Source organism: Euprymna scolopes, chromosome 18 (assembly GCF_053919585.1).
Source record: "Euprymna scolopes isolate OS-2025 chromosome 18, ASM5391958v1, whole genome shotgun sequence".
NCBI lineage: Eukaryota > Metazoa > Mollusca > Cephalopoda > Sepiida > Sepiolidae > Euprymna > Euprymna scolopes.
The window spans coordinates 87,871,009-87,894,879 of record NC_136499.1 but is presented as its reverse complement, the minus strand read 5'-3'; the positions used below and the strand labels follow the sequence as shown (position 1 = coordinate 87,894,879).

General features: G+C 33.4%; 1 protein-coding gene across 1 annotated transcript in view; it reads left to right on the top strand.

The window, feature by feature from the left end:
* Positions 1–23,871, top strand: part of LOC145297685 (proprotein convertase subtilisin/kexin type 4-like) — a 318,708-nt gene that overhangs the window by 148,872 nt on the left and 145,965 nt on the right. Inside the window, exons 4-6 of the mRNA XM_080143882.1 lie at positions 14,459–14,593; positions 17,263–17,339; positions 22,324–22,412. Of these exons, the coding sequence (XP_080000008.1) occupies positions 14,459–14,593; positions 17,263–17,339; positions 22,324–22,412 (301 nt within the window). The remainder of the gene's footprint in view (positions 1–14,458; positions 14,594–17,262; positions 17,340–22,323; positions 22,413–23,871) is intronic.

The following is a 23,871-nucleotide window of genomic DNA, read 5'->3' as shown; positions in this document are numbered from 1 at the left end:
AAAGGAATTTAACGTTACGTTTAATACTATTAAGGCTATTTCTGTTTTCTCTAGTAAATATGAATTCTGCATTGATTAAAATATAATATTTATGCATATTTTACAACTAGGCTTGCTAGTATATATATATATATATATATATATATATATATATATATATATATATATAATTGTAATTTTCTAAAATTATGAACGGATCATTATAGTTATTGACATATATATTCTCAATAACATGATGATTAGCATGAACACATTATTTGTTGTAAACTTTACGACAAGGGGGGGGGTTGCACTCACCCAAACTTACACCTGCTCCCAAGAAACACTTCTAAAATATTTTAGATAAAAAAAATGATACAAAAAAATTTCTCTACATCAAATTTTTAATCATTAAGTAATACATTTCTAAAAGAATCAATGCACATCAATGATAGTAAAATCCTAAATTATTTAACTTATTGTAAATATGTATTCTAGGCAACAGGGTGAGTAATGCAAGTACATTGATTTTTTTTTTTTCTAAACTTTACCGTTTAAGAGGATGCCACTGAAACTGTACTATACCTTTTCTAAGCTAAAAGAATACAAATATAGTGAGAAAGTTATGTTTGACAATACCATGGATACAAAACAATGAAGTAAAATAATTATGACAATATTGAAGAAAATGCCTATTGCCAACACAAAATGAAATACCAATTTAAAATTCAACAGAAATATTGCTTACTATTTGAACATGAAGTTTTTATAATCTGCTTGAAGCATTGTGCGTAGGCTATAACAATGTTGTTATTGGTGGAGACATTGCATTGTGGTCACGAACCAATGAAGTAAAAATATAATAACAATATTGAAGGAATTGCAATAATTTTCAATTATAAAATATTTATTTACCAACATGTATCACACAAGATGGTAAGTGTTGTGAATTTCGCAAATTTTCAGGATAAATCTTTTTTGTCAAGGGAGAAAAAAGAAGTGTGTACAACTATTCAGACAGGGCTTTCATGTTTACGTTGGTTATCATCCCTTATTTATGATATAAACATGAAAATTTTGTTCAAACAGTTTCTCTTTTTTTCTCTGTATTACTATTCAAACACAACTCCTTTCACACTATGCTTTATGTTTCCAGCAAGCTATAACATCCTCTTCATGTTTTGTAGTGTGTGTGTTATATATATATATATATATATATATATATATATATATATATATATATATATTTCTAACTTAGTAGTAAGAATGATAAAACAAGATGGGAATAAAAATAAAATATTTAAACAGTTAAATAAAACATTTGTTCGTTATCCTGATGCTTTTGAATTGTTTAAGATAAACCAGACTATATTAATAAAGGAAATCCAAAACTATATTAGCAATGTATAAAATGTATTTATAATTACATATAATAAATTTATATATAATATAAAAAATAAAAAAATAAAAAAAATGTATATATGTAAACATATTTTAAACCTTTATATATCTAATTTTAAATAAATAAGAATGTAAATATACTAAATACTAATCATAGTGGGGGTGATAAGTAGTTAAATGGATTAATCTGTAATCTTATAAATATAAGACTGATAAATTAAAAAATATATCCGTTTTAAATGTGGAAATTGATGAATCACACAGGTAAGAAATTCATTTTTATAGTGTGAAAAGGTTAGTAACTGCAATTAAGAATAGGAAATTGGATCAAATGTTTGTAACATGTCTTCTTCCTAAGATTAAGGGTGGTGGTGTTTGATCAACACTGCTGGGGAGCCATGATGTAATATACTGTTTTGTTTTTAAATCCCCGAAACAGTGTTTCATTGTAAACAACTGATGATCCCTTGAAAAATAAATTATTGGTATTATAGTAAATCCGAGAGCGAGTTGATGCAGTGATTGCAGGTGATTAAATGACTTACTGACTGGATGGTTTTCTAACGAATGATGAAAAATATTTTTTTGTATAGTTTTAAATGTTAAAAACTTCAAAGACTTCAATGAGCTGTGATGCAGCGAAACAGTACTGTATGTGGATGACTATATAAGTCATCCACATACAGTACTGTTTCGCTGCATCACAGCTGATCAGTGTGGCTAACTGATCTTTTTTCTTTTTTAACATAACGGCTAGATGTAAAGGGACAAAATACAGGTTATGCAAAGGAGTTAATAAGAGGATGCAAGGTCTTCATAAAAATCCAGATAGCTTAATTTTTGTGAAATTTTAACAATAAATATTAGGTATCTATAAATATTCCCCAAATTTCTTTATAGCATTTTAAAGAGACTTAAGGGGATGGGGGTGATATAGGCATGATTTCCCATTGGAAAATTCAAATATATTTGATCCATCATTGAGACATCAATTAAGCATGATTCTCTGAATTTCAGTTTAAGATCCTTTAAATTTTATCCATTCGTGTAATGGATTCTAATCAGAATTTAAATAAAGATTTTCGACATAAAGTTTTAGGATCATTATATTTTAATCCTGTTCCTTTAAGGGGACATAAAGATGGTGCAAAGCTGTTTTGTTTGGCATATATTTATATATTATATTATATATTATATATATGAATATTCTTCTATCTAGTACACGTATGTGTGTAATATATCACCAGAACACAACAACATTATTCAAAGGTGTTGATTAATAACGAGTTCTAATTGACCGTCTGCTGAGAGTTGGAAGTTCAGTCCTGACAATAGGTAATAATAACTAAGAATAAAATACAAATGTTATGGCTGACAGAATGAGAGCAGCTAACCCCATCGATTAAATAAAGGGTGTACTTCAAAATTCTGTATGCATTCCAGAGTTTGACAAGATACGCCTGAAGAAGGTCAGAAGTTACATTCTGCTGAAACTTGAAAGATGAGAACAGAAGTTTGAATGATCCAACTGTTTCTCTTATTTTTTTTTTTTTTTTTTTTTTTTTTTTGAAAAACCAATTTCTATGATTATTCATTTTTCTAAATTCACATCGCATATAACATGACTTCTTGTTTATATATTACAAAGCTGGTGGTATGGAGAAAATTTCATTTGTCATAAATGATCCATTTTTATAAAGCTTCTTTCATAATGTCTTGAAATGCAAACTATTATGCTGTAATGTAATGTCATGAATTTTATAATTAGAAAGAAATTTCAATTTTATAGTTTTTGTAAAAATGGTTGAAGGGGTGTTAATTTATTTTGTTTCTTTTTTCTTCTCGGTTATCACTTTTTTTTCTTGTCTTAACTTTGTTTATCTTCCCTTGTCTTAACTTTGTTTATCTTCCCTTGTCTTAACTTTGTTTATCTTCCCTTGTCTTAACTTTGTTTATCTTCCCTTGTCTTAACTTTGTTTATCTTCCCTTGTCTTAACTTTGTTTATCTTCCCTTGTCTTAACTTTGTTTATCTTCCCTTGTCTTAACTTTGTTTATCTTCTCTTGTCTTAACTTTGTTTTTTGTTTTTTTCCTTTTTCATTTTTTGTACCTCTAATAATCCAAAGCTGGAATAAAATTTTTAAAGTGACTTCTTTGAAGAATCTAACCAACACTTTTGTGTCTTCTAATCCATCATGAATAGATACTTCTAAAACATAAATAAATTTAAACCTGTTTTTATTTTATAAATCAAATTCATTCATAACAGCTGTAGTTGTGAAAGCTTAAAAAATTATGATGGATGATATCCTTAAATTTATTGACCCATAATTAGCATTTTAATTTATTGTTGTTGACGTTAAGTTCAAAAATACACATTGAGATTTTTAATGTTCACTACAGCTGTGCAAGTTACTTTGTTTTATGGATGCACATTGAGACATGATGTTTGCTGCAGCGAGTTATTGTTTTACAGGCAATTTTCTTATATTTTTTATCCTTTTTTAAAATAAAATTTCAGTTTTACCAAAAAGAATATGACTTTACAATAGTCAGTCGATCGGTTGGTTATTTGGTTTTACCACATTGTTTTATGGCAAGACTGCTCATATGTTTAGCATATGTATGGGTTGTAATTCAATTTTTTATCAATGAATATTTTTTAATAGTCTATAAACAATAGATACTATCATGCTAGATTGAAGTAGACCTAGGAGTAATCTCTCTCTCTCTTATATATATATATATATATAAGAGTGGGGTCACCAACAATTGTTATGTTCTTTTTAAACTTATTTTATTATTTCATATTTTCATTACACACACATAAATCAGAACCGACACACACACACACATACACAAGGGTACAAAATTCCATCCCCTCCTCTCTAATGTAACACATTGAAAATACTAACCTTACTTTCCTACAAGACCAACAACACTAAGAAATACCTAGAATCACAGTGTAGTATCTGTTCCGATACTGCACTCCCACCTCCTATCCTCAATCAATGGAGGAGAAATCCTTCGTGACTGAGACAATTCTTATTCTTATGCCTATCCAGAGTGTCCCCTTTTTGGGGAGCAGGATCTTCCCCACACTGAAAACCGATACTGTGTCTGTTCCTGCCCATGTAGGAAGACAAATGAGAACACTAAAAAATTCCTTATGTCCATCCATAAATATCCCTCTATATAAACATATTATGAATACTTCAACTGACTAAGACTAAAACAAAAATCACAATAGAAAGAAATCAAAATCTAAAAATCAAAATTGAATGAAAACATTCCTATCAAATAAACGAATTCTAGACAAGGTTTACTAAAACTATAAGACATAACACACATTCTACAAACCAATACAAGGAAATACACACACACACACACACAGACGCACTTATTAGACCAAGTACTAATATGCCCCACACTCGAGTAAGAAGAAAAAATAAAGAAAGAAGAGGAGAAACATAAGAAAAGGGAGGAAAAAGCAAAAGACAGCAACACCCAATGACCATGGGTTGCACTCCCCCAATAAACAAAGGCAGGGATGGAACACGACCATGAAGATTTTTAGAATCATTTACAGATATTTCCACCTCTTGGAAACATGCCATGAAAATGGACTACAAAAACTCTTTTATACATTTTAAATATAATTTAAATATTTTGCATTTTGAATACTTTCTGAAGTGGACGCTTCACAGAACGTCCAAAGTGCATTAAAAACTATTTCAATGATTTAAAAAAATTATTACAACGATCTAACTAATTAAAAAATTAAAACTGAAAATATGAAATAATAAAGTAATTTTAAAAAATACATAAAATTTAAATATACATCTTTCTCTTGTTGGAATCTCTCAATCCATTTTATATATATATATATATATATATATATATATATATATATATGTTTTTGTTTTGCAATACTTTTTGAATGAACTCAATTATTTATATGAAAGTGCATTTTTACCTAAATGCTAGTTGGGAATCATTTTCCCTTTGACCAATTTGGTACCCCCGAATGTGGAGCAGTCTATGTATTGTTATAGTATAATTATCCACTAACACATGTTTCATTGTCTACAATTCATTAGCATAGCTGAATCATAATATATATATGTCGGTGCATGTGCATGAAGGATAAAGAATCTAGATAAGTTCTTAGTGTATTCATATGTAAAATTTTCTGGGGAAGACAATGAAGGTGGTACCAAATCTCTAAATGTACTCCTAAAAGGGCTATAAAGGCAGAACTCTTCTTAAAACTTCAGATAGAGTATTACCTGTTTTTGAGTTTGGAAGTATTAAACTTGTAACATATATTAAAAAAAATAAAACTTAGAGTTTAAAGAAAAATAAATAAAAAATATTGTACATAAAAACAAAGAAACAAAAATATTTACAAATGGTCTAAGGAAGATAAGCAAGTTTTTAATTCAGTCTAGTTTACGTTTAGAAAAAAAGACCGTGTTTTTGAGAATTAATAACAATATTCCTTTGGTCAGAGAGAAGAAAATCTTCATAATTTGCCAAATGTCTAGTTTTTCTTGGAATTTTTTGCTTGTAATTCATTTTATAAGATTCCTTTTTACCGGATTTGGATCCCAGGAAATATTGGCCGGAGTTAATCTAGTCAGCATCTGACAACCTGGAGCAGTGTAATAATTCAAACCAACTCACTAGCTGACTAACTAGTTGATGCTATCAGCATTCTTTGTATAGTTTTGGTAAATGGAAAGTTCCATAAATGCTCCAAATGGAACACCACACAACTTAAAACATTACAGAAGCTCTCAAAAAAGAACATTCTTTTATATTCTAATTTTAATGTAATGTTTTTAATGGTTATGGGAATCGAGTTCTCCACACAAGCGAACACACAAACACAAACGGATGATCTTAAAGCAGACATGATTATCGCCCTTTAACTCTGTTAATATTATTCTTGGTCATGAGGGGGCGATACAACCACCTTCACTTCTGGTTTGTATCATTCATTCTCTTTTCGCTGGACCTTGAAACAATGCAGATGTGATGGTAAACACACTCTGGTTTCGGTGATGGCCAAACTGATGTTCAACCTCTCAAGGACCCTTGAGGCCAAAACGCAACATCATTCATGCATCTCTAGTAATAAACTTTTACAGTCTTTAATTTGTAATTATGTGTAAATAAATTTACTTTGGTTTTAATATTAATATCGGCAGATTTTGTGTCTTCATTTCATGGCAAAAGGAGACCATGCGACTTTTCTTTACTCTCCTACTTAACAATAGAGGATGAAATCGCCAACCACAGTAAAAGGCAGCTCCTTCCTCCACAAGAGTGGGTTTGTCGTCATATCTGCATTGTTTCAAGGCGCAGCGAAAAGAGAATGAATGATACAAACTGGAAGTGAAAGTGGCTGTATCGCCCCCTTGTGAATTTCAAAAATTTGGATGTGAGGATACTTTAGAAGAATGATAAGCAACAAAATTCTGTTTTAAACTTATGCCGCAGAAATGTATGGAATGCTTCAGACTGCTTTTGGACCATCTTGCATGAATTAAGCATCAGTTTCTGAGTGGCATAAGAGATTTAAGGAAAGCAGGGAGTCTGTGAAGGATGATGAGAGATATGAGGAAGTCAGAACGCCAGGGTTGATTGGCCAAATAAAGAATCTCATGGATAAGGACTGTCGTGTGTCAATAGAGACAATAAGTGCACAGTTTGATGTTGGTGTAGGAACTGTATACACAACTATTTGCAATGACCTGAAGATGCTGAAGATTTGCACAAAGTTTGTCTCAAGGGTGCTCAGAAGATCAGAAAGTAAGATGTCATGACAGCAGGGAGATGGTTGAGCTGATCAATTCAGATCCCGCAGTTCTTGATGCTCTGTTTACCTGCAATGAAGCTGGATCTATTGCTATGACCGTCGGGTTAGCTCCCAGTGGAAGCATGCTGGCTCTCCCAGACCCTAAAAGGCCAAACAAAATAAATTCACCCAAAACTTATGATGATCCTTTTTTTGACAGCACAGGCATGATCTACATGTACTGGATTCCCATGGGACAGACGGATAGCAAAGAATACTGAGGTTTTAAGGAAGTTCAGGAGTAGATTCTTTCGAAAAAGGGCAGCACTTAAAATCTGGTCAGTGGCATTTCCACCAGGACAATGCACCAGTCTACAACTCCATCCTTGTTACAAACTATTTGATCAAGATGAGCATCAAGCCAGTTCCTCAGCCTTCCTATCGCCCAGATCTTGAGGCCTTCCAGAAGTTGTTGGAATGGTACAAGTGCATTGCAGTATAACACGGCAAAGATCCAGCCTCTTCCAGTCAAAGATATAACACAAGGAAGACTGTAGTGTCCATCGGTACATAAGTGTAGTTATAGGTGGTTCTGATTCAAACACCCACAGAAGTCCAATAACAGTCTCAGACGTTTCTGTGATGACAGGGTTGGCCTGAGATTTATGTAGTTCTTGTCTCAATAGTGGTTTGCAGGTGAAGGACAAAAAAATAAACAAAAGAAACCTAACATATATCACTCTAGGGAAGATATGCACTGAAGGCCAAATTAGTTTGGCTCTTCTGTCCTTGTACTTGCTGTTCGCTGAAAGAGATTACTTGAGTTGGTATAACTCATCTGCAAGTTAATCACAAGTTCTGTAAGTGAGGAATAACCAACTCTAACGCAAGCTTGGATTTTGTTTGTATGGATTAATTATTAAAATATATTCTGATTACAAAGAAAATGTTATTTTTGTACAAATATAAACAGGAGAAAAGTAAAATAAAAATGCAATATCATTTCTTCACCAGCAGTCTACTAAATAGTATACTCAAACGACTTTTTTCAACAACCAATTTCTCTTATTTCTTTACCAGATGGTCAGGGAACGGGGGGGGGGTCCAACTAAAACTGCTCTGTGGCTCCTTTTAAAGAAAGGGGTGGGTGAGGTTTGGCAACCAATCCCTGTTTCTTACATCATACTCTGATTCGATAATTGGCCACATCAGCTTACTTAGGTGATTCTTCCGACAGAACCTCAAATTTTTCCATTATTCACTTTCCCATACAGGCCAAATCTCAGGCTTGACCTTAAAGGTCACTTCAAAGACAAAACATTGATTGATAAAATGTAACAATCCTTTTCACAAAGCAATATCATCATCAATGTTCCCAAAATTGTTGTTTTCTTCATGTATTTTGCATCGGCAATCAAACCGTTTTTAACCAGCAAGGCCATCTGCTGGTACCCCGGGATCGTTCACATAAATAAAAGTTCTAATTCAGCTTTCATACACCCTTTCCTGGGGCAATTTTCGACCATCATAGGTGGTTGGGTCACAGAAGATGGAGGAGATTATTTCAAAGGAGACTAAAGTGTCGTCTCATGTGTGTACTATCAATATAAGTGCCCATAGGAAAAAGTCTGGAAACTTATTTAAGGCACCTAGTACAATGGTGATCAAATGGCATGTCGACTAAGTGATTGTCAGACTGATTTACCTCTACGGCTGTGAAACATGAGTTATAAGAGTAGTCAACTGACAACTGATGGTCTTTAATAACATCTGTCTTTTTTGCATTGTTTATTGAAGATTGAGTATTTCGGGTTGTGGGTTTTTTTGGGGGTTTTTTTTTTACATAGGCATCACCACTTATCAAGGCCAAGCGGCCACTCGAGGATAAGGGTTAAAGAGTGTACAGTAGAAATTGAACAATATAGTAATCGTTAGTAATGGAAATTCGGTGAATTTGTTAACTTATATGGAACGGCTCACCAAAAAACTTGTTTGTTAGACTTGAAGACAACTATATTGTAGTCAGCTGGAAAGCAGAAAAATGGAAGACAATTCCACAGGCGTGCATTTCTAAGAAAGAAGCTTTGTTCATGGTATCTACATTTAAGTTTAGGCACAGATGACGAGTGGGGGGGAATTATTGATAGTATTTTCAGCTAGACGAGTGTTTCTTGTGAAAGTTTGGCGAGGGGGGGGACCATAGACTGAAGCTAAGTCAAACACTTTCCATGAAAATAATGATACAGTAGAGACAAACTCGCAACATCTCTTCTGTGAGATAGAGGTTGCAGGGAAGGGAAAAGGATATCTCCTACAAGGCTAGGAAGTCTATTTTGAACTCTATCAAGGCAGGACAAGTCCTTTCTAGCAGCTCCTGCCCAGATGTAGCAACAGTAATCCATCCATAGACGTACCTGGCTCTTATATAGATAGAGAATTGCATCAGCAGTGACATATCTACTGGATCGATAGAAGGATCCCACCATTTTTCCAGTGGCCTTGGCAACAGATTTGATGTACCTGTTCCATTTAAGATCAGGAGTAAAGGTCAAGCCCAGAAGCTTGTCAAAACTTGAGGCCTCCTCAAGACGAGAGCCATTCATTTCAACTGATGCCAGATGGGGATCAGAACGTTGATGATGTAAAGAGAGAAGTTTGGTTTAAGATGCATTAAAAGTAACCAGCCACTCCTTTCCCCATTGTACCACGTGCTCAAGATTAGAGGAAAGGGAATCGGAGAGAACTTGGTCGTTTACTGACTTAGATGTGCTACCATAGATGGTAGTGTCATCAGCATAAATGTCTACAAATGATGTAAGGATGTGATTTGGAAGATCATTAATGTAAATCAGAAAAAGAGTTGGGCCAGGATGGACCCCTGGGGTACTCCAGCATTAATACTGTGAGCTTCTAATTTTTGCCCGTCAACTACTACTCTTATGAACCTGTCAGAAAGAAATGGTTTAATAATTGAGAAGACATTTCCAGCTATACCATAGCTAGAGATCTTGTGTGATATAATTGTTAGTTTCAATGTGAATATCTTTTAGAAGCATTCAAGAACATTACATAGAATGTTCAGAAAAACACGTGTGGGTAGAAGTGAGAAAAGTGTGAATAACATTAAAAAGTTAAGTGATTTTGTAAAAGAGAAAATGGCGAAGAACTGGAGAGAACATGTGGAAATGAGATCATGAAAATAGTTAAAATTGTTTATTTTTCATCTCACTTTCTCAACATATGAAATATCTGTCCATTTAAGAGTCATAAATCTTCATGTAAACAATTTCTGATAAAAAATATCATAAGTTAGAATCTAATTTCTCGCATTCAACTCTTGAGACAAGCAACTTATCATGTGGATAAAGTTATTAAGATTTGCTGTAATTATTTGGTTATAGTTTTGTTGACAAAATAATCTTATTAGCAAATTGTTGAAATTCAAAACACAGGCAACCAAAATTATGGAATTATGAAATATAAGTTACACTTTTATTTTCTTTGATCTTTTGGAGTAAGTTGAGTTAATTTTAGATTTCCCATTCTTAAAGTATTGATCTTGAACCAAAATCCAATTGATTTCGGTAGCACATTTAGCCACAAAATTATGACCGATCAAAGCTTTTTTTAAAATTAGAAAATTTGTCTTGTGTACTGTTGGCTCAGAAGCCAAGTTCACAGTCTATAACTAAAAATACAGCCTTCAAACAAGTAAAAATATATAAATGTAATATCGTTTTGTAGTAAATTAAAATTCATCATAATAGATTAAGCCAATCTAAACATTGGTTCAAATCTGATTACTTTAAAAAGAAAGTCACCAAAATGATATTGAAGCACAACTTGTTTATATGAAATTCATTTGAACAGCTAATGCATTGAACGTTCGTAATGATTCATAGCACAGTAGAGATGAAGCTAGATTTTTCTTTTAATAGTAAATCATTTGTATCGGATTCAAACTATGTAAAATCAAACCCAATTTGATAATAAGGCAAAAATTTCAGTGAATTTTTCAGCTTGGTATTTTTTTGTGAAAGACAACTTAAAGCACTACGAGGGGTGTGCAATAAGTAATGCCCCTGACCCACTTCCCATAGTAGTAGAGAAACGAAACTTGGCACAGTTATTAGTCTTTCTCTACATAGAAACCACCCAGTTATGCATTTCTCCCATCGTTTGATGCAGCTCTGGAGACTGTTTTTGTAGAACACCCCAGGTTGGTCCTCCAACCACGATGTGACTTCAGAAATCAAGGCTGCATCATCTGGGAAACGCTTTCCTTTCAAAAACAACTTCATGGCTGGGAAGAGGTGAAAGTCAGAGGGTGCAAGGTCAGGAGAGTATGGAGGATATGGGAGGATTTCATAACCACACGCCCGTGCTTCTGATCTGGCGACATGCGGGTTGTGGACCGGAGCGTTGTCCTGCAGGAGAAGAGTACCTTTGCTGATCTTGCCCCGCCTCTTGATTTTGATAGCTTCATTTAATTTCCTCAAAAGTGAAGCATAATAGGCTCCTGTAATTGTGGTACCCTTTGCCAGGAAATCTGTCATCACTACTCCGTCCTGGTCCCAGAAGACTGTAAGCATTACCTTGCCAGCGGAGGGCTGCATTCTTGCCTTCTTTGGAGGTGGTGCACCCAAGTGCTTCCACTGTATTGACTGGGCTTTGCTCTCTGGATCATAGTGATGGACCCAGGTTTCATCCTGTGTAATCAGTCTTTTGAAAAACTTTGACTCATCTTCTTGGCACATCTCCAAATTCATCCTCGAGCACTTGACGCATTCTCGCTTCTGGAATGGTGTGAGCAACCTCAGAATCCATTTGGCAGACACCCTATACATATGCAAATGGTCATGAATGATAGTTTCCAAAGACCCTGTACTAATCTTGACATCTTGGGTTATTTGGCGAATAGTAATGCGCCGATCTTCCAAAATCAATGGCAGAAGGGGGGGGGGACCAGGTCTGGGAGCTGTTTCCACAGACTTCTGGCCATGTTTGAATTCACGATACCAGCATTTTACAAGGTCATATGATGGGGCATTATCACTATAAGTTTCTTTCATTTCATCAAAAGTCTCCTGTGGTGTGCGTCCTTTCAAATACAAAAACCGGATCACTGCTTGACATTCAACAGGCTCCATTTCACACCTGACTCAGTCCAAACACCTGTAAAACAGAAACCACTATTAATTCAGAGCTGTAATTTGCCACATAACCCGTAGAGATATAAATCATTGCACATGCAAAATTTCAGCTAGATCAGACAGCTTGAAAATGGGTCAAAGGCATTACTTATTGCACGCCTGTCGTATACTCACCATACTAACAATTGTCCTTTTTTCTTTAAGCTCGGGCTATTTTTATATGCAATATTGTGTACATTGAATTGGAAAAATACTAGCATTGAAAATAACTTGCTTGTCACTGGAAGACTTGCACAATTATAAAGTAAAAAGATTAAGTTTTGCTTATATCCAAACTAGTAGGGAGACCCGACATTGTCTGGGATTGAATGAGGATCAACAAATGTTCCACCCTTTCCATTTTTTTTTTATTATCGAAATCAGTGAAATTGCACAGTTCTTAATCAAATCGATTCATTGCCTGCTCTGATTAGGGTCCCCGCACACACATACATGCCTCCCAACAGTGACTTAGTCCACAATACAATGTTATCTAAATTGCACTGTAGAGAATATACTTTTAATTTTATAAAATTATCTGTAAATAATGGCTTCATTTTAAGTTGAAAATACAAAAGTCAAATATCATGGTTCAATTGTGCTCTAAACAGAAACATTCATTTCAGTCACACCTCTGTTTTATCAAAGAATCAACTGTTGATTTTATATTATTTTTACATAATCGCTTGAATTAAAGTTCAATGTACAAAAGTCAAATATCATGGTTCTATTGTGCTCTAAAAGAAACATTCATTTTGAATGCACTTCTGTCTTATGAAGGACTCTACAGCTGATTTTATAATCTTGGCCTTTCTGCGTGTGCATTAATAAAACTTTTCAAATGCTCTTGTTATCTTAAATTATATAAAAATGTTAACTTTGATCAAACTTCCACCTTTAATCAGATGTTTTCGATTATTGATTTTCAATTCAGACACATCAAGCATCTTCGTGTGAAATTTCAAAAAATCTGTTCAATCATTTCCGAGTCCATAGGGAATGAACTCCCACACATCTATGCACACAGACAAATTTTCTTTTATATAATAGAAATTTTATTAAAATAACCTTTGAAAATAAATGAGTTATAACAAATTGAAATTTAATTTCACTAAAGAAAAAAATTAGTAAAGGATTCCAATAACAAAATAAGAAATTGATTCTCATCATATCTGATTGTGGAACAAGAGACTATTGCTTAATAAAAAGCTTATTTTTCCTTCATGTTATGTGTGCTATGGAAACATTTGCTGACAAGATTATCAGTAACTAATGAGACATCATGTGAATTTCATGCATAAATTACTGTTAATCATATTTCTTTGGAAATAATACATTTATATAACATTTGATAATGTTAAGTAAAAATTGCCTTTCATTTTAAAAATAATTGCCATTGTTAAATATTCTTCAAATAAATAAGATGAATGTCTTTTTATTTATTGAAAATTTTAATTTATATCTTTATAAAACGAATATTTTCATTCTTCCAATAGTAAAAATGATTATCAGCTAAATATTTTCTTTTAAATAAAACAAATATAACTTTAATTCAATGTTTTGTTTTGTTTTTATGGACTATTTTAAAATTTTATTACATGCATAAAGAATTTTTGTTACAAAAATGAACTTTTTTTTATATTTAAATACACAAAGAAACAAGTTTAAATGGAATTTTTAATCGATTATTTTATGATGTTTATGTTCTGCCTTCAAATCACTACCAGAAAACAATATGAACCAAAAAATCCTTTATAAAATAGCAATCAATTGCTAATTTGATAAAAAAATGAAATCATTTCATACAGAAATGTCTACAGTCGCCATGTTGTCATGTAACAGCATTTCTCTTCAAGGTGTCTGATTTATCTACTTAGCATAGAACAACCACTGTGAAATCAGCAGATAAATCTGACTCGGTGACCTTCTTGTTGTAGGCCAACTGTATGAAACTTAAAAGTAATATTAATCTTATCTCAGAAATTCAATGGTAGTTTCTTATTGGTTTTGAAATCTGTAGATAGGTGAATAAAATCTAACTCGATAGATTTTAGATTTGAATTTACTAATTTTATTTTTTCCAGCATGGTGGAGGGTATGGAGGTTTTGATATGAATATTATTTCTGCATGGAAACAAGGATTCACTGGGAAAGGAATCGTGATCTCTATTTTGGATGATGGGATTGAAAAGGATCATCCTGATCTGCAAAGAAATTATGTAAGTTCACATTTTTATATAAAATTTTTCATTTTTAATTGTCATAGAAATCTTATGGCTATATTAATCCACCACTACTTTGCCAACACACATACACACACACGCACACTGTCCTATTTGTTGCAGCAAAATCCAGAAACAGAACTACATCAAAATTGCATTTGACATGAGCTGTCACTAATTAAAAATTTGCTGAATGATCAAAAAGGACATTAGTTATTCCTTTTACCACATACTCCTCATGAATGCCTCCAAGGAGTCAAGGAAGGTGAAGGTGGCAACTTTGCTGAATGAGTTTATGCATAGGAGCCGATGAGATGCTGAGGTTTTTCTCTGAAAATAATTTCAACTCGGGCCAAATGAGCAAAATGCAGATTAACAGGTGGATCTGTAAAGTAATTGAGGATGTTTCCGTAGTGAAGCATATAAATTTTCCCTCCTTACCGTCATCTGCAGACTGAGGAGTGGGGTATGAATGTCATGCTTGCATTCTTCTTTCAAAGGGTTTAGGAGTTAGTCCTGAGATCTATCAGGAGGTGCTGAAGAATTTGTTGAAGCTTTGGCTGGATGAGAATGTAGTCTGATGCTTCTACATGTTCCAGCATCTGTTCCTGTGTAAAAAATAAAGATGACCCAGGTGTGAATGCTTAACAATGTTCTTCACCATAGATTACCAGACCTGTGGTTATCTTCCTCACCCAATTGTAACCTTTCTGACTATTGCTTCTGGGGTGTGATTGAGACAAGAACCAGCAAGCATGCCCACATCACTGTTGACTTTCTATCATCATGCTATAGATAAGGACATGGTCGCCAAAGTGTGTGACTCATTTTTCACCCATCTCTGCTGGCATCGGTTACATTGAAAAATAAAAGCATGTAACTCTCACTGTTGCTAAAGAAGCTGTCAAGTGTCTGCATATACAGCTTTTGCTTTTATTAACTATTTTGTTTTCTTTTTATCAAGCGTTGGATTTTGCTGCAACATTCTGTATATTTCCACGGATTGTTTTATCACAAATTTAAGATTTCAGTTTATTACAACCAATATAAGAATTAAGTTATCGAAATATATTGTGAAGAAGAAAGTTTTTTTATTCATAAAATTTTCAAACCTGAACTAATAAAGTAACAGATAGTAGCATATTCGTTTTCGTGCAATTATGGTTTGGATATCAAGTACCATCTTCACGTGTATCAGGTTCTCCTTTTATGTTTGTCTTTAAATAAATCCATATGCATGTAAATCCATGTTGATTCTGGAGGATTTGTTCGATGTCTGCAAGTGCACTGGCTGACTCTGCCTGGTCATCACAAGCATAGTGTCACATAATCCTAAAAATAGATTATGTGTTTTAAAGAGAAAACTAAATTTAACTTATTTTGGCTGATGGAGAATATGTCTACCTTTTTTTTTCTTTTTTTTTTTATTGTCACTGAAGCAGAAGGAGAGAGAGTGTAGGAAAAGATAGAGGAGGAAAGAGTTGAATAAAATGGTCACTGGATATTAATACCCCCTCCACCACCCTTTTAGGACGAGTCAGCGATTTGACAAGGTCATTTGGCTGAGGCACACTTTGACCCCTTTTGGTTCTGGGTTTCTTAGTGCCAAAAAATGAACAAAGAAGGGAAAAGGAGAGGTAAGCGAAATATGGATGGAAATGGAGAAAAGAAAGAGAGGAGGAAGAAGGGAAACAAAGGACATTTTTTTTTTTTATAGAAGACACTTCTGAAAACAGTTATGGCAAGCAGACGGTGAGACCTTGTTTAGGGTTATCGTTGATAATGGGCATAAGCCTGGATGGGTGTGGACACTCATTGATTTAAAACTAAACAGGAAACGGATTTACAATGGACTAAGGATTTGAACAGAATAATCTGAACAAAAAGGACGACTTATGAACTTATAAATCAACATTCCAGTTGTGGATATGAGTCTCTGAACCAATCAGATATATATATATCTTTCATGCGAAGTATCAGCGATTCCTTTATTTTGCCATTTTTGTTGTTTTTCATTGATGTATTTTCCATCAGTATTTTTAGACATTCGCGTAAGGCTCATCATTTGTTTTTCTTTTGTTGTTTGATTTCGTTTCGTTTTCTCTTCCCCACTTCTTCCTTAGCTTTTTTTTTTGTAATAAAGTTGATTTAAAATTTAAGACAGTGTTTGCCTCCGTTCTCTCTCACTGTGTTTTGTGCCTAGTTTATTTCATTGGTCTGAGAAAGGTATTCTCCTCCCCTCTTGTTCAAGATACTGCATACCTAAGGACCAAAATTTATTTTCCATTTTTTTTTTCTTTTTGTTGCGTAATCCTCCTTCATCATTCCCAATGGAGGGGCATTTGTAACAAAAGTGACCAACCATGGTCAGTCAGACAAGCGTACCTACATTTTGTTGACATTAGCAAGAAAGAAGTTAATGGATTTGTTGCTCTATATATCCTGCATTTCAAGCAACAGATCAATAAGAACAAGTAAAAGGGGTAAATTGACAAAAGGTGTAAATTGACAAAAGGGGGTAAATTGACAAAAGGGGTAAATTGACAGTCAAAAAAAAGTTGCTGGTGTTCTCAGACTGTTTTTGTATTTTTAGTTACGTGCTGCCTAACACATGTATAAATCTGAAATCATAAAGTAACTAAATAATGTTTAAATTTTGTCTTCAGGATCCCGATGCAAGTTTTGATGTCAATGGAAAAGATTCAGATCCCACCCCAAGATATGACCCAACCAATGAAAACAGGTGAGCCATTAGGGTGTTTTTTTTTTGTTTTGTTTTTTTCTTAATTCAAACATGTTTAAAAAAATGTAATTCTAAATTAGGATTGTAGTATATTATGCATTAAATTGGATCATGCAAGTGTTGTATGGACATGCATTCTCCTGCATGTAAAAACGCTTTTCCATTGCCATCTATATTTTCCTCTGGTTCCTACTAACTTTGGTAACACATTTTTTTAAAATAGCAGAAATGGATTCATGCTAGTATCCAGCAGTGATGACGTTGTGAACTTGCAATTAAGTAAACCACAATATCATTGCAACTGGATACATTGATGGAACATTGTTTAATAATATAAACAACCATATATCGGATTATCTGTACAAATTCAACTTTCAATTGATTGGAGGTTTGTTATGGAAATGGGGAACTAAAGATTTAATTTTCTTTAATAACTGTGTTGCCTATGCAAACACAAATACACCAAAAGAAGCATATATATATATATATATGTATATATATATATATATATATATATAACATATATATATATATATAACATATAATGCGTGTGTGTGTGTATATATATATATATATATATATATATATATATTATTCCGTTAATATTTTAATATTCACATACGTGTTTCATTTTTTCCAATCACGGTTGCACAATTTGAACGTCAGACAAGTCACATTTGATTCCTATATGATGCCTTTATCACACCAGCTGTCATAAAATGAAGAGAAGTAAATTTTATTATTCTTTAAGCAAATATACCCATCAAGAGTTTTTCATGACTGAAGGGAGAGAATTCTCAATTTTTCCTAAACTACATCGATTGATACATATTTTTATGTAAAGAAAAATTAGTGAAACATGAGAAGAAATTATCAAACATGAGAGATTTACTGGTTTTGTTCAGATCATAGGAAAAAGACATATTTTTTGGCACATGCTTAATTATTTAAAAAATTTCGACAGCACATGCAACAAAGATGTTAAAATGGAAAAAGAGGGAGAAAAAATGAAAATCAAATGAAACATAGATGAAATGTCATAAAAATAAGTACTTTAACCAGTGGCAAGGTATATTGTATTGTTTGAGTGCAATTTTTTCCCAGATGTTTGCTTAAGGAATAAGACCGGAGTTTTAGGTTTATATTAGATGGTGATGAGAGAAGGATTAAAGCACTTTCAATGCACTTGCAGAATGGTACAGAGGATTTGGTCTTGAAGAGTGTGCAATTTGTAAAAGAAAAATGATAGAGAAGTGTTTCTGCATATGATCAATACATTAGTGAGATTGTTGTGTTTGAGGTTTCATGTTTGGAAGTGCAGGATTTTATATTTTTGTCCGTCTTGTGCCAGTTACAAGTTGCTGTGATTTACTTAATTTCGAATTCACAGTATCATCACTACTGCATACTAGCATGAATCCATTTCTGCTAATTTGAAACAGTGATTATCAAAGTAATGGAGAAATGGAAATAGGATAACACATAGATAAAGATATATGCAACGAAAATGAGGCATATTTTATTTTGTAAATACCAGCGAGGAAAGAAATGTTCTTAATAAATATCAGCAAAAATATCAATCTCTTATTAAATGACTACGACATCTATACAAAAATCACCCCACAGCAAATTCTCAAGGACATACAATACTTCAAATGCAAAGTCAGAAATATATTTTCAAACTACTATTCCTGGCTTAAACTCCTGAAATATCATACCAAAACTCCCAGATGTTATAGCCTATCATAAACCTATGTAGCGGACATCCACCAGAGACCTATCATACCAAGTATTGGCAGCATACCAAATAAATTAACCATAAAATAAGTAGAAATACACTCGCCCCTTCTTTGGTTTCGTTAGTTCAACCCATATAAAATAACTCCTGAGATCTGATATAAAAACTCTAATACATCAATATGGAAAACCTCATTATGGCCAGTTTATAGATATAAAATCTCTTTATACTAACATATTTATAGCCAAATGCCTTAGATTCCTCAAAATTCATTTAATTAAGTTCAAAATTCATTTCCCTCCCTACCATCGAAATTATTAAATGTCATTTAATTTCACAACAATGCTACTAAGAATGTTCTAAAAGTTATTGCACACTTTTTTTAGAAATTCTTTTTTCTTATCCAGGACACTGATTCACACCAGGTAACCCTGCTAGGTTTTAATAAATAGACATGGAATACATATTTAATTAAATAGTAAATAAATGAAATTACTAATAATGTCTCCTGTATTAGCTCATTATTGGAGGGATGCAAATTGTTTGGATTATTTCCTGCTATACTTTATTTATTCACCCAAAAGTATTATTTTTACACTAATGCTGCCAAACCATGAAAAATTACATGTAGTTTCTATTGCTTCTCTTTATTGACTAATTTAGTTTAACACATTGGTGTGGTTTTTAATTGAGTTTAAATAATGTTATTAATGAATCATGTACTGTCAAACTTGAACATCCAGAAAGGTTAAAATATCAAAAATGTATGTTCATTTTTTTTTTCTTACAATAACTTTCCTGCCCAAGTTGTTATGAAGTAACAAGAAATCTTTTTGTTAAATGTTATTCATGCATGAAAAGTAGTTTGAATTCAAGGCACAAATTGTGAAAACAATCTCCACTTCAACTGTTTATGAAACATTCATAAAAACCACAGATAATTCTACTTTGATATGTAGAAAAAACTACAAACCAGTGTATTATGTAAGTAACGCCCCTCCATGCTTGTTTGACCTTTGATTTGTATGTTTTGTAATATTTCAAGTTGAATGAATGTTAAACCTACCCATTCTTCTACATCTATTTATATCTTTTGTGTGGTGACATGAGATTGTCAATAACTCACTTTCTTGCAACAGTCAACTTTACATACATAAATGAAAACAAGGCTTATAGTTACTGTTTACTGAAATAACATTTAATCTGTCTTATCTTGAGCACCCTCTAATAATTATAAACCAGCTATGACAATGATGCTATAGCAAAGGATATAGATTTAAATGAATGACAGCAAAACAAACATCCATTAATTACTGGTATAGAAAAACTAAAAAGCCATGAGCTCTGAAAATAAGACAGTACTAGAAAAGACAACGTGATTCCATTTCCATTTGATGAAAACAAGTTTTTTGTTTTTTTTATTGCAGACCACTACTACTTGGCCAGTTGTGTACAAATCCCAAGAACAATAGGAACCTTCTATCATGTCTGAAAGTGACACAATGTTCAAAAAGCGATATCAGATGTACCACTGTACAACTCATGCTCTGTAATGATTCAAGTTATAACAACAGAACCATTGCCAGCACTCTCAAAATGTAAATCCGGACAGTTCAACGCTAGAGAGCAGAGCTCAACAAAGTGTCCGACCACATTTATGGTCTTTGGTGTGGTTTAAAGTAAATGCCACACCATGCCACCTCACGTCTTTGAAGTTGGCTTGAAAGTCAACATCAAAGTGTACCTGGATGTGCTGAAGTGTGGTGATCTCCTGGTGCAATCAGGTGATTGGTGGCAGACCTTAGGTGTGGCAGCAGGACTCGGCACTGACCCAAGTCCAAAGAGATCCAGGCTTGGCTTCCAAAGGAGTGCTACGACATTGTACCCTTCTTTTAATGCCCTCCCTCCTCCCCCGATCTGAACCCTCTGGATTACTTCATTTGGTTATGTCGAAACCTGACATGACCTCTCACAACACCAAAAGGCCAGCCTGATCATCACCATTCACTTGTGAAAAAGACATATTTCCAATTCCAGACCCATATCAAGGTGGTGATTGAGGCTGAAGGCGGCTACATTGAATATATGTCAACTCTACTACATAATCAAGTTACCTGAATTGATTTTTTTCAATAAAAGTTTGAAAATATAGCTGTAGCATTGTTTTCTTTAGGACAACAACTTTATCGTTCAACTTATTGTACTAGAAGTTAAGCAGAGAAATATGGTGCCTAAAGAAATGAGTTAACCAGACAACAACATATCTATGACATGCTCACTTCTTTCAATATTATTAGATTGGGTTAGTGTTTAGGAGAAATGCATAAGATTATAGGTTATGAGGGAGCCTGCTGTTTCTAAATATAGCATTAATTTTGCTCAGAAATTAAACTTTGATAACTAATATGTGAACAGACATGCAGTCACCTTGTTTTATTTATGTCTTCCATAGCTATAAAAGATTGATTTTCATAAATAATTTCTGGCAATATTTCTATGAATTCATGAACTATTTTCATTATTTTTTTTTCTCCCAGAAAATATTCAATGGTGCTAGTTATTATAATATAGGGATGTTTGGCTTTTAGTAGAATTATGGTTGTTTTTGTTTATTTTTTAATCCAGAAAATTCTTGAGCTTTTGATGGATGCAAGTTCTATTCTTTTGGATATAAATCTGCTTTCTTTTTAATAAGAAAAAAAATCACCTCAGCTTTATTTGTTTTTTGTTGCTATTTATCTGGATTTTATTGCTTTGTCTTTCTGTCTCTTTCATTATATTTTTTTCTTTTTCTGTTTTTTTTTTTTTTTACCTTCCTTTTACTTTTAATGACTGTTCTACCTGAAAAAAGTCAATTTTAATTTACCTTGAAGGTTAAGACTTCAAATCATCCATGAAGCAGGTGGGGATAGTTAGATGACTTTTATTTCATCAAACATATACAGTTGGTGTCTTTCTTGTTTTCGAAGATTAATATTTCCCTAATTAAACTTTTTTCAAATTATTTTTAAATGTTTTTTTTTTTACTAATTATCTCATGCACATCATCCAGGTTGCTTTTAATGTTGTTGTTTTTTATGGTGCCCTTTCGTCTCCTAACACACATGGTGACTCCTTCAAATTGAGAAATTCATCTCAATTAATTTTTTTATTAAAATCTTTTTTTTTTTTTTTTTTTTTTTTTTTTTTGGGGCCATTTGCTACCTACATCCTTATATATATATTAATATTATTTTTTTTTTTTAGGCATGGGACCCGCTGTGCTGGGGAAGTTTCTGCTGCCAGCAACAACAGTGTCTGTGGAGTTGGAATTGCATATGATTCCAAAATAGGAGGTTTGAAAACAACTTTTGTCTTTATATTTACAGATATTAGTTTGACTACATTACTAAATGATGTAGCTTGAACTTATGGTGTGCATCTCAATATGAACACATTAATCTTAGTTCCAACAAGCAAAAGTATGCAATAAGCAGGTGAATGTTCTTGTTAGTAGTAGGTAATTCCTGGAAGGATACTACAATAACCACAAAACAAATGCTATACCAGCCCCACTCATAAAAAATAGGTGATAATGCCTGGAAGGATATTATCTCAAGTGAACATATACTACACTGCCATTCCCAATAAAAAGGAGGCAGTGCTTGGAAAGATAGTATTATGACAAACGAGCATATACTACTTGGTTGGTTAAAAAATAATATCAATTTTGACGTTCAACTTCAAAAGATCATAACTCCTTCCATAATAAACTTTATTAATCGAAATAAGAACCATTAGAATCGACACATTTTTGCCAACGAGAAACAAGTTTATTTATCCCATTAGCATAAAAATCTGGAGTTTTGGAAGCGATGAAGTTATTGAAGGCTGATTCGGCATCATCAGGCTTTTGAAGCATTTTTCGTGCAGGAAGTTGAAATGCTTGAAAAAGTGATAATCAGTGGGTGAGACATCTGGTGAATATGATGGATAAGGCAGTGTCATAGCCCAATTTGTTCAGCTTCTGCAGGGTCAGTTGAGCAACATGCGGGCAAGTGTTGTCATAGAGAAGAATTGGTCCCTTCGTATTGACCAATCTCGGGCACATACGTTGGAACTTCTGGTGCATTTCGTCAATTTGTCAGCAGTACTTCTTCACTGTAATCATTTCACCTGGATTCAAAAGGCTGTGATGGATGATCGGCCACAGAGCACCAAACAGTCACCATAACCTTTTTTTGGTGCAATTTCGGCTTCGGAAAGTGTTGTGGAACTTCTCCAGCATCCAATCACTGTCCCGAATATTGCCGGTTGTTGTAGAGGATCCACTTCTTATCACACGCCACAATCCACTCAAGAAATGGGTTGTTTTTGTTGCACAGAAGGGGCGTAGACGACACCTCAAAACGATTTTTTTTTTTATTATTGTTCAGTTCAGGCATCACCCATTTATCCAACTTTTTTGACTTTCATATTTGTTTTAAATGGTAAAGAACTGTTGAGTGGTCAACTTAGAGTTCAACAGCAACTTCTCCTATGGTTTTGTGAGGATTGGCTTCAATTAAGGTTTTCAAATGTTTCTTATCGACCGCAGTCAGCCGGCCACGACTGTTTTCGTTTTTGAAGCTCTCGTCACCATTGCAAAATTTCTTGAACCACCGTTGAGCCACATGTTTGTTAATGGTTCCTAGGCCAAATGCATCATTGATATCACAAGCTGTCTCAGCAGCTTTTCAGCCTAGTTTGAACTCGAACAAGAAAATCGTGCAGATTTGAATTCTGTCCATGCTGTCGAAAAGCCTGCAAAATGAA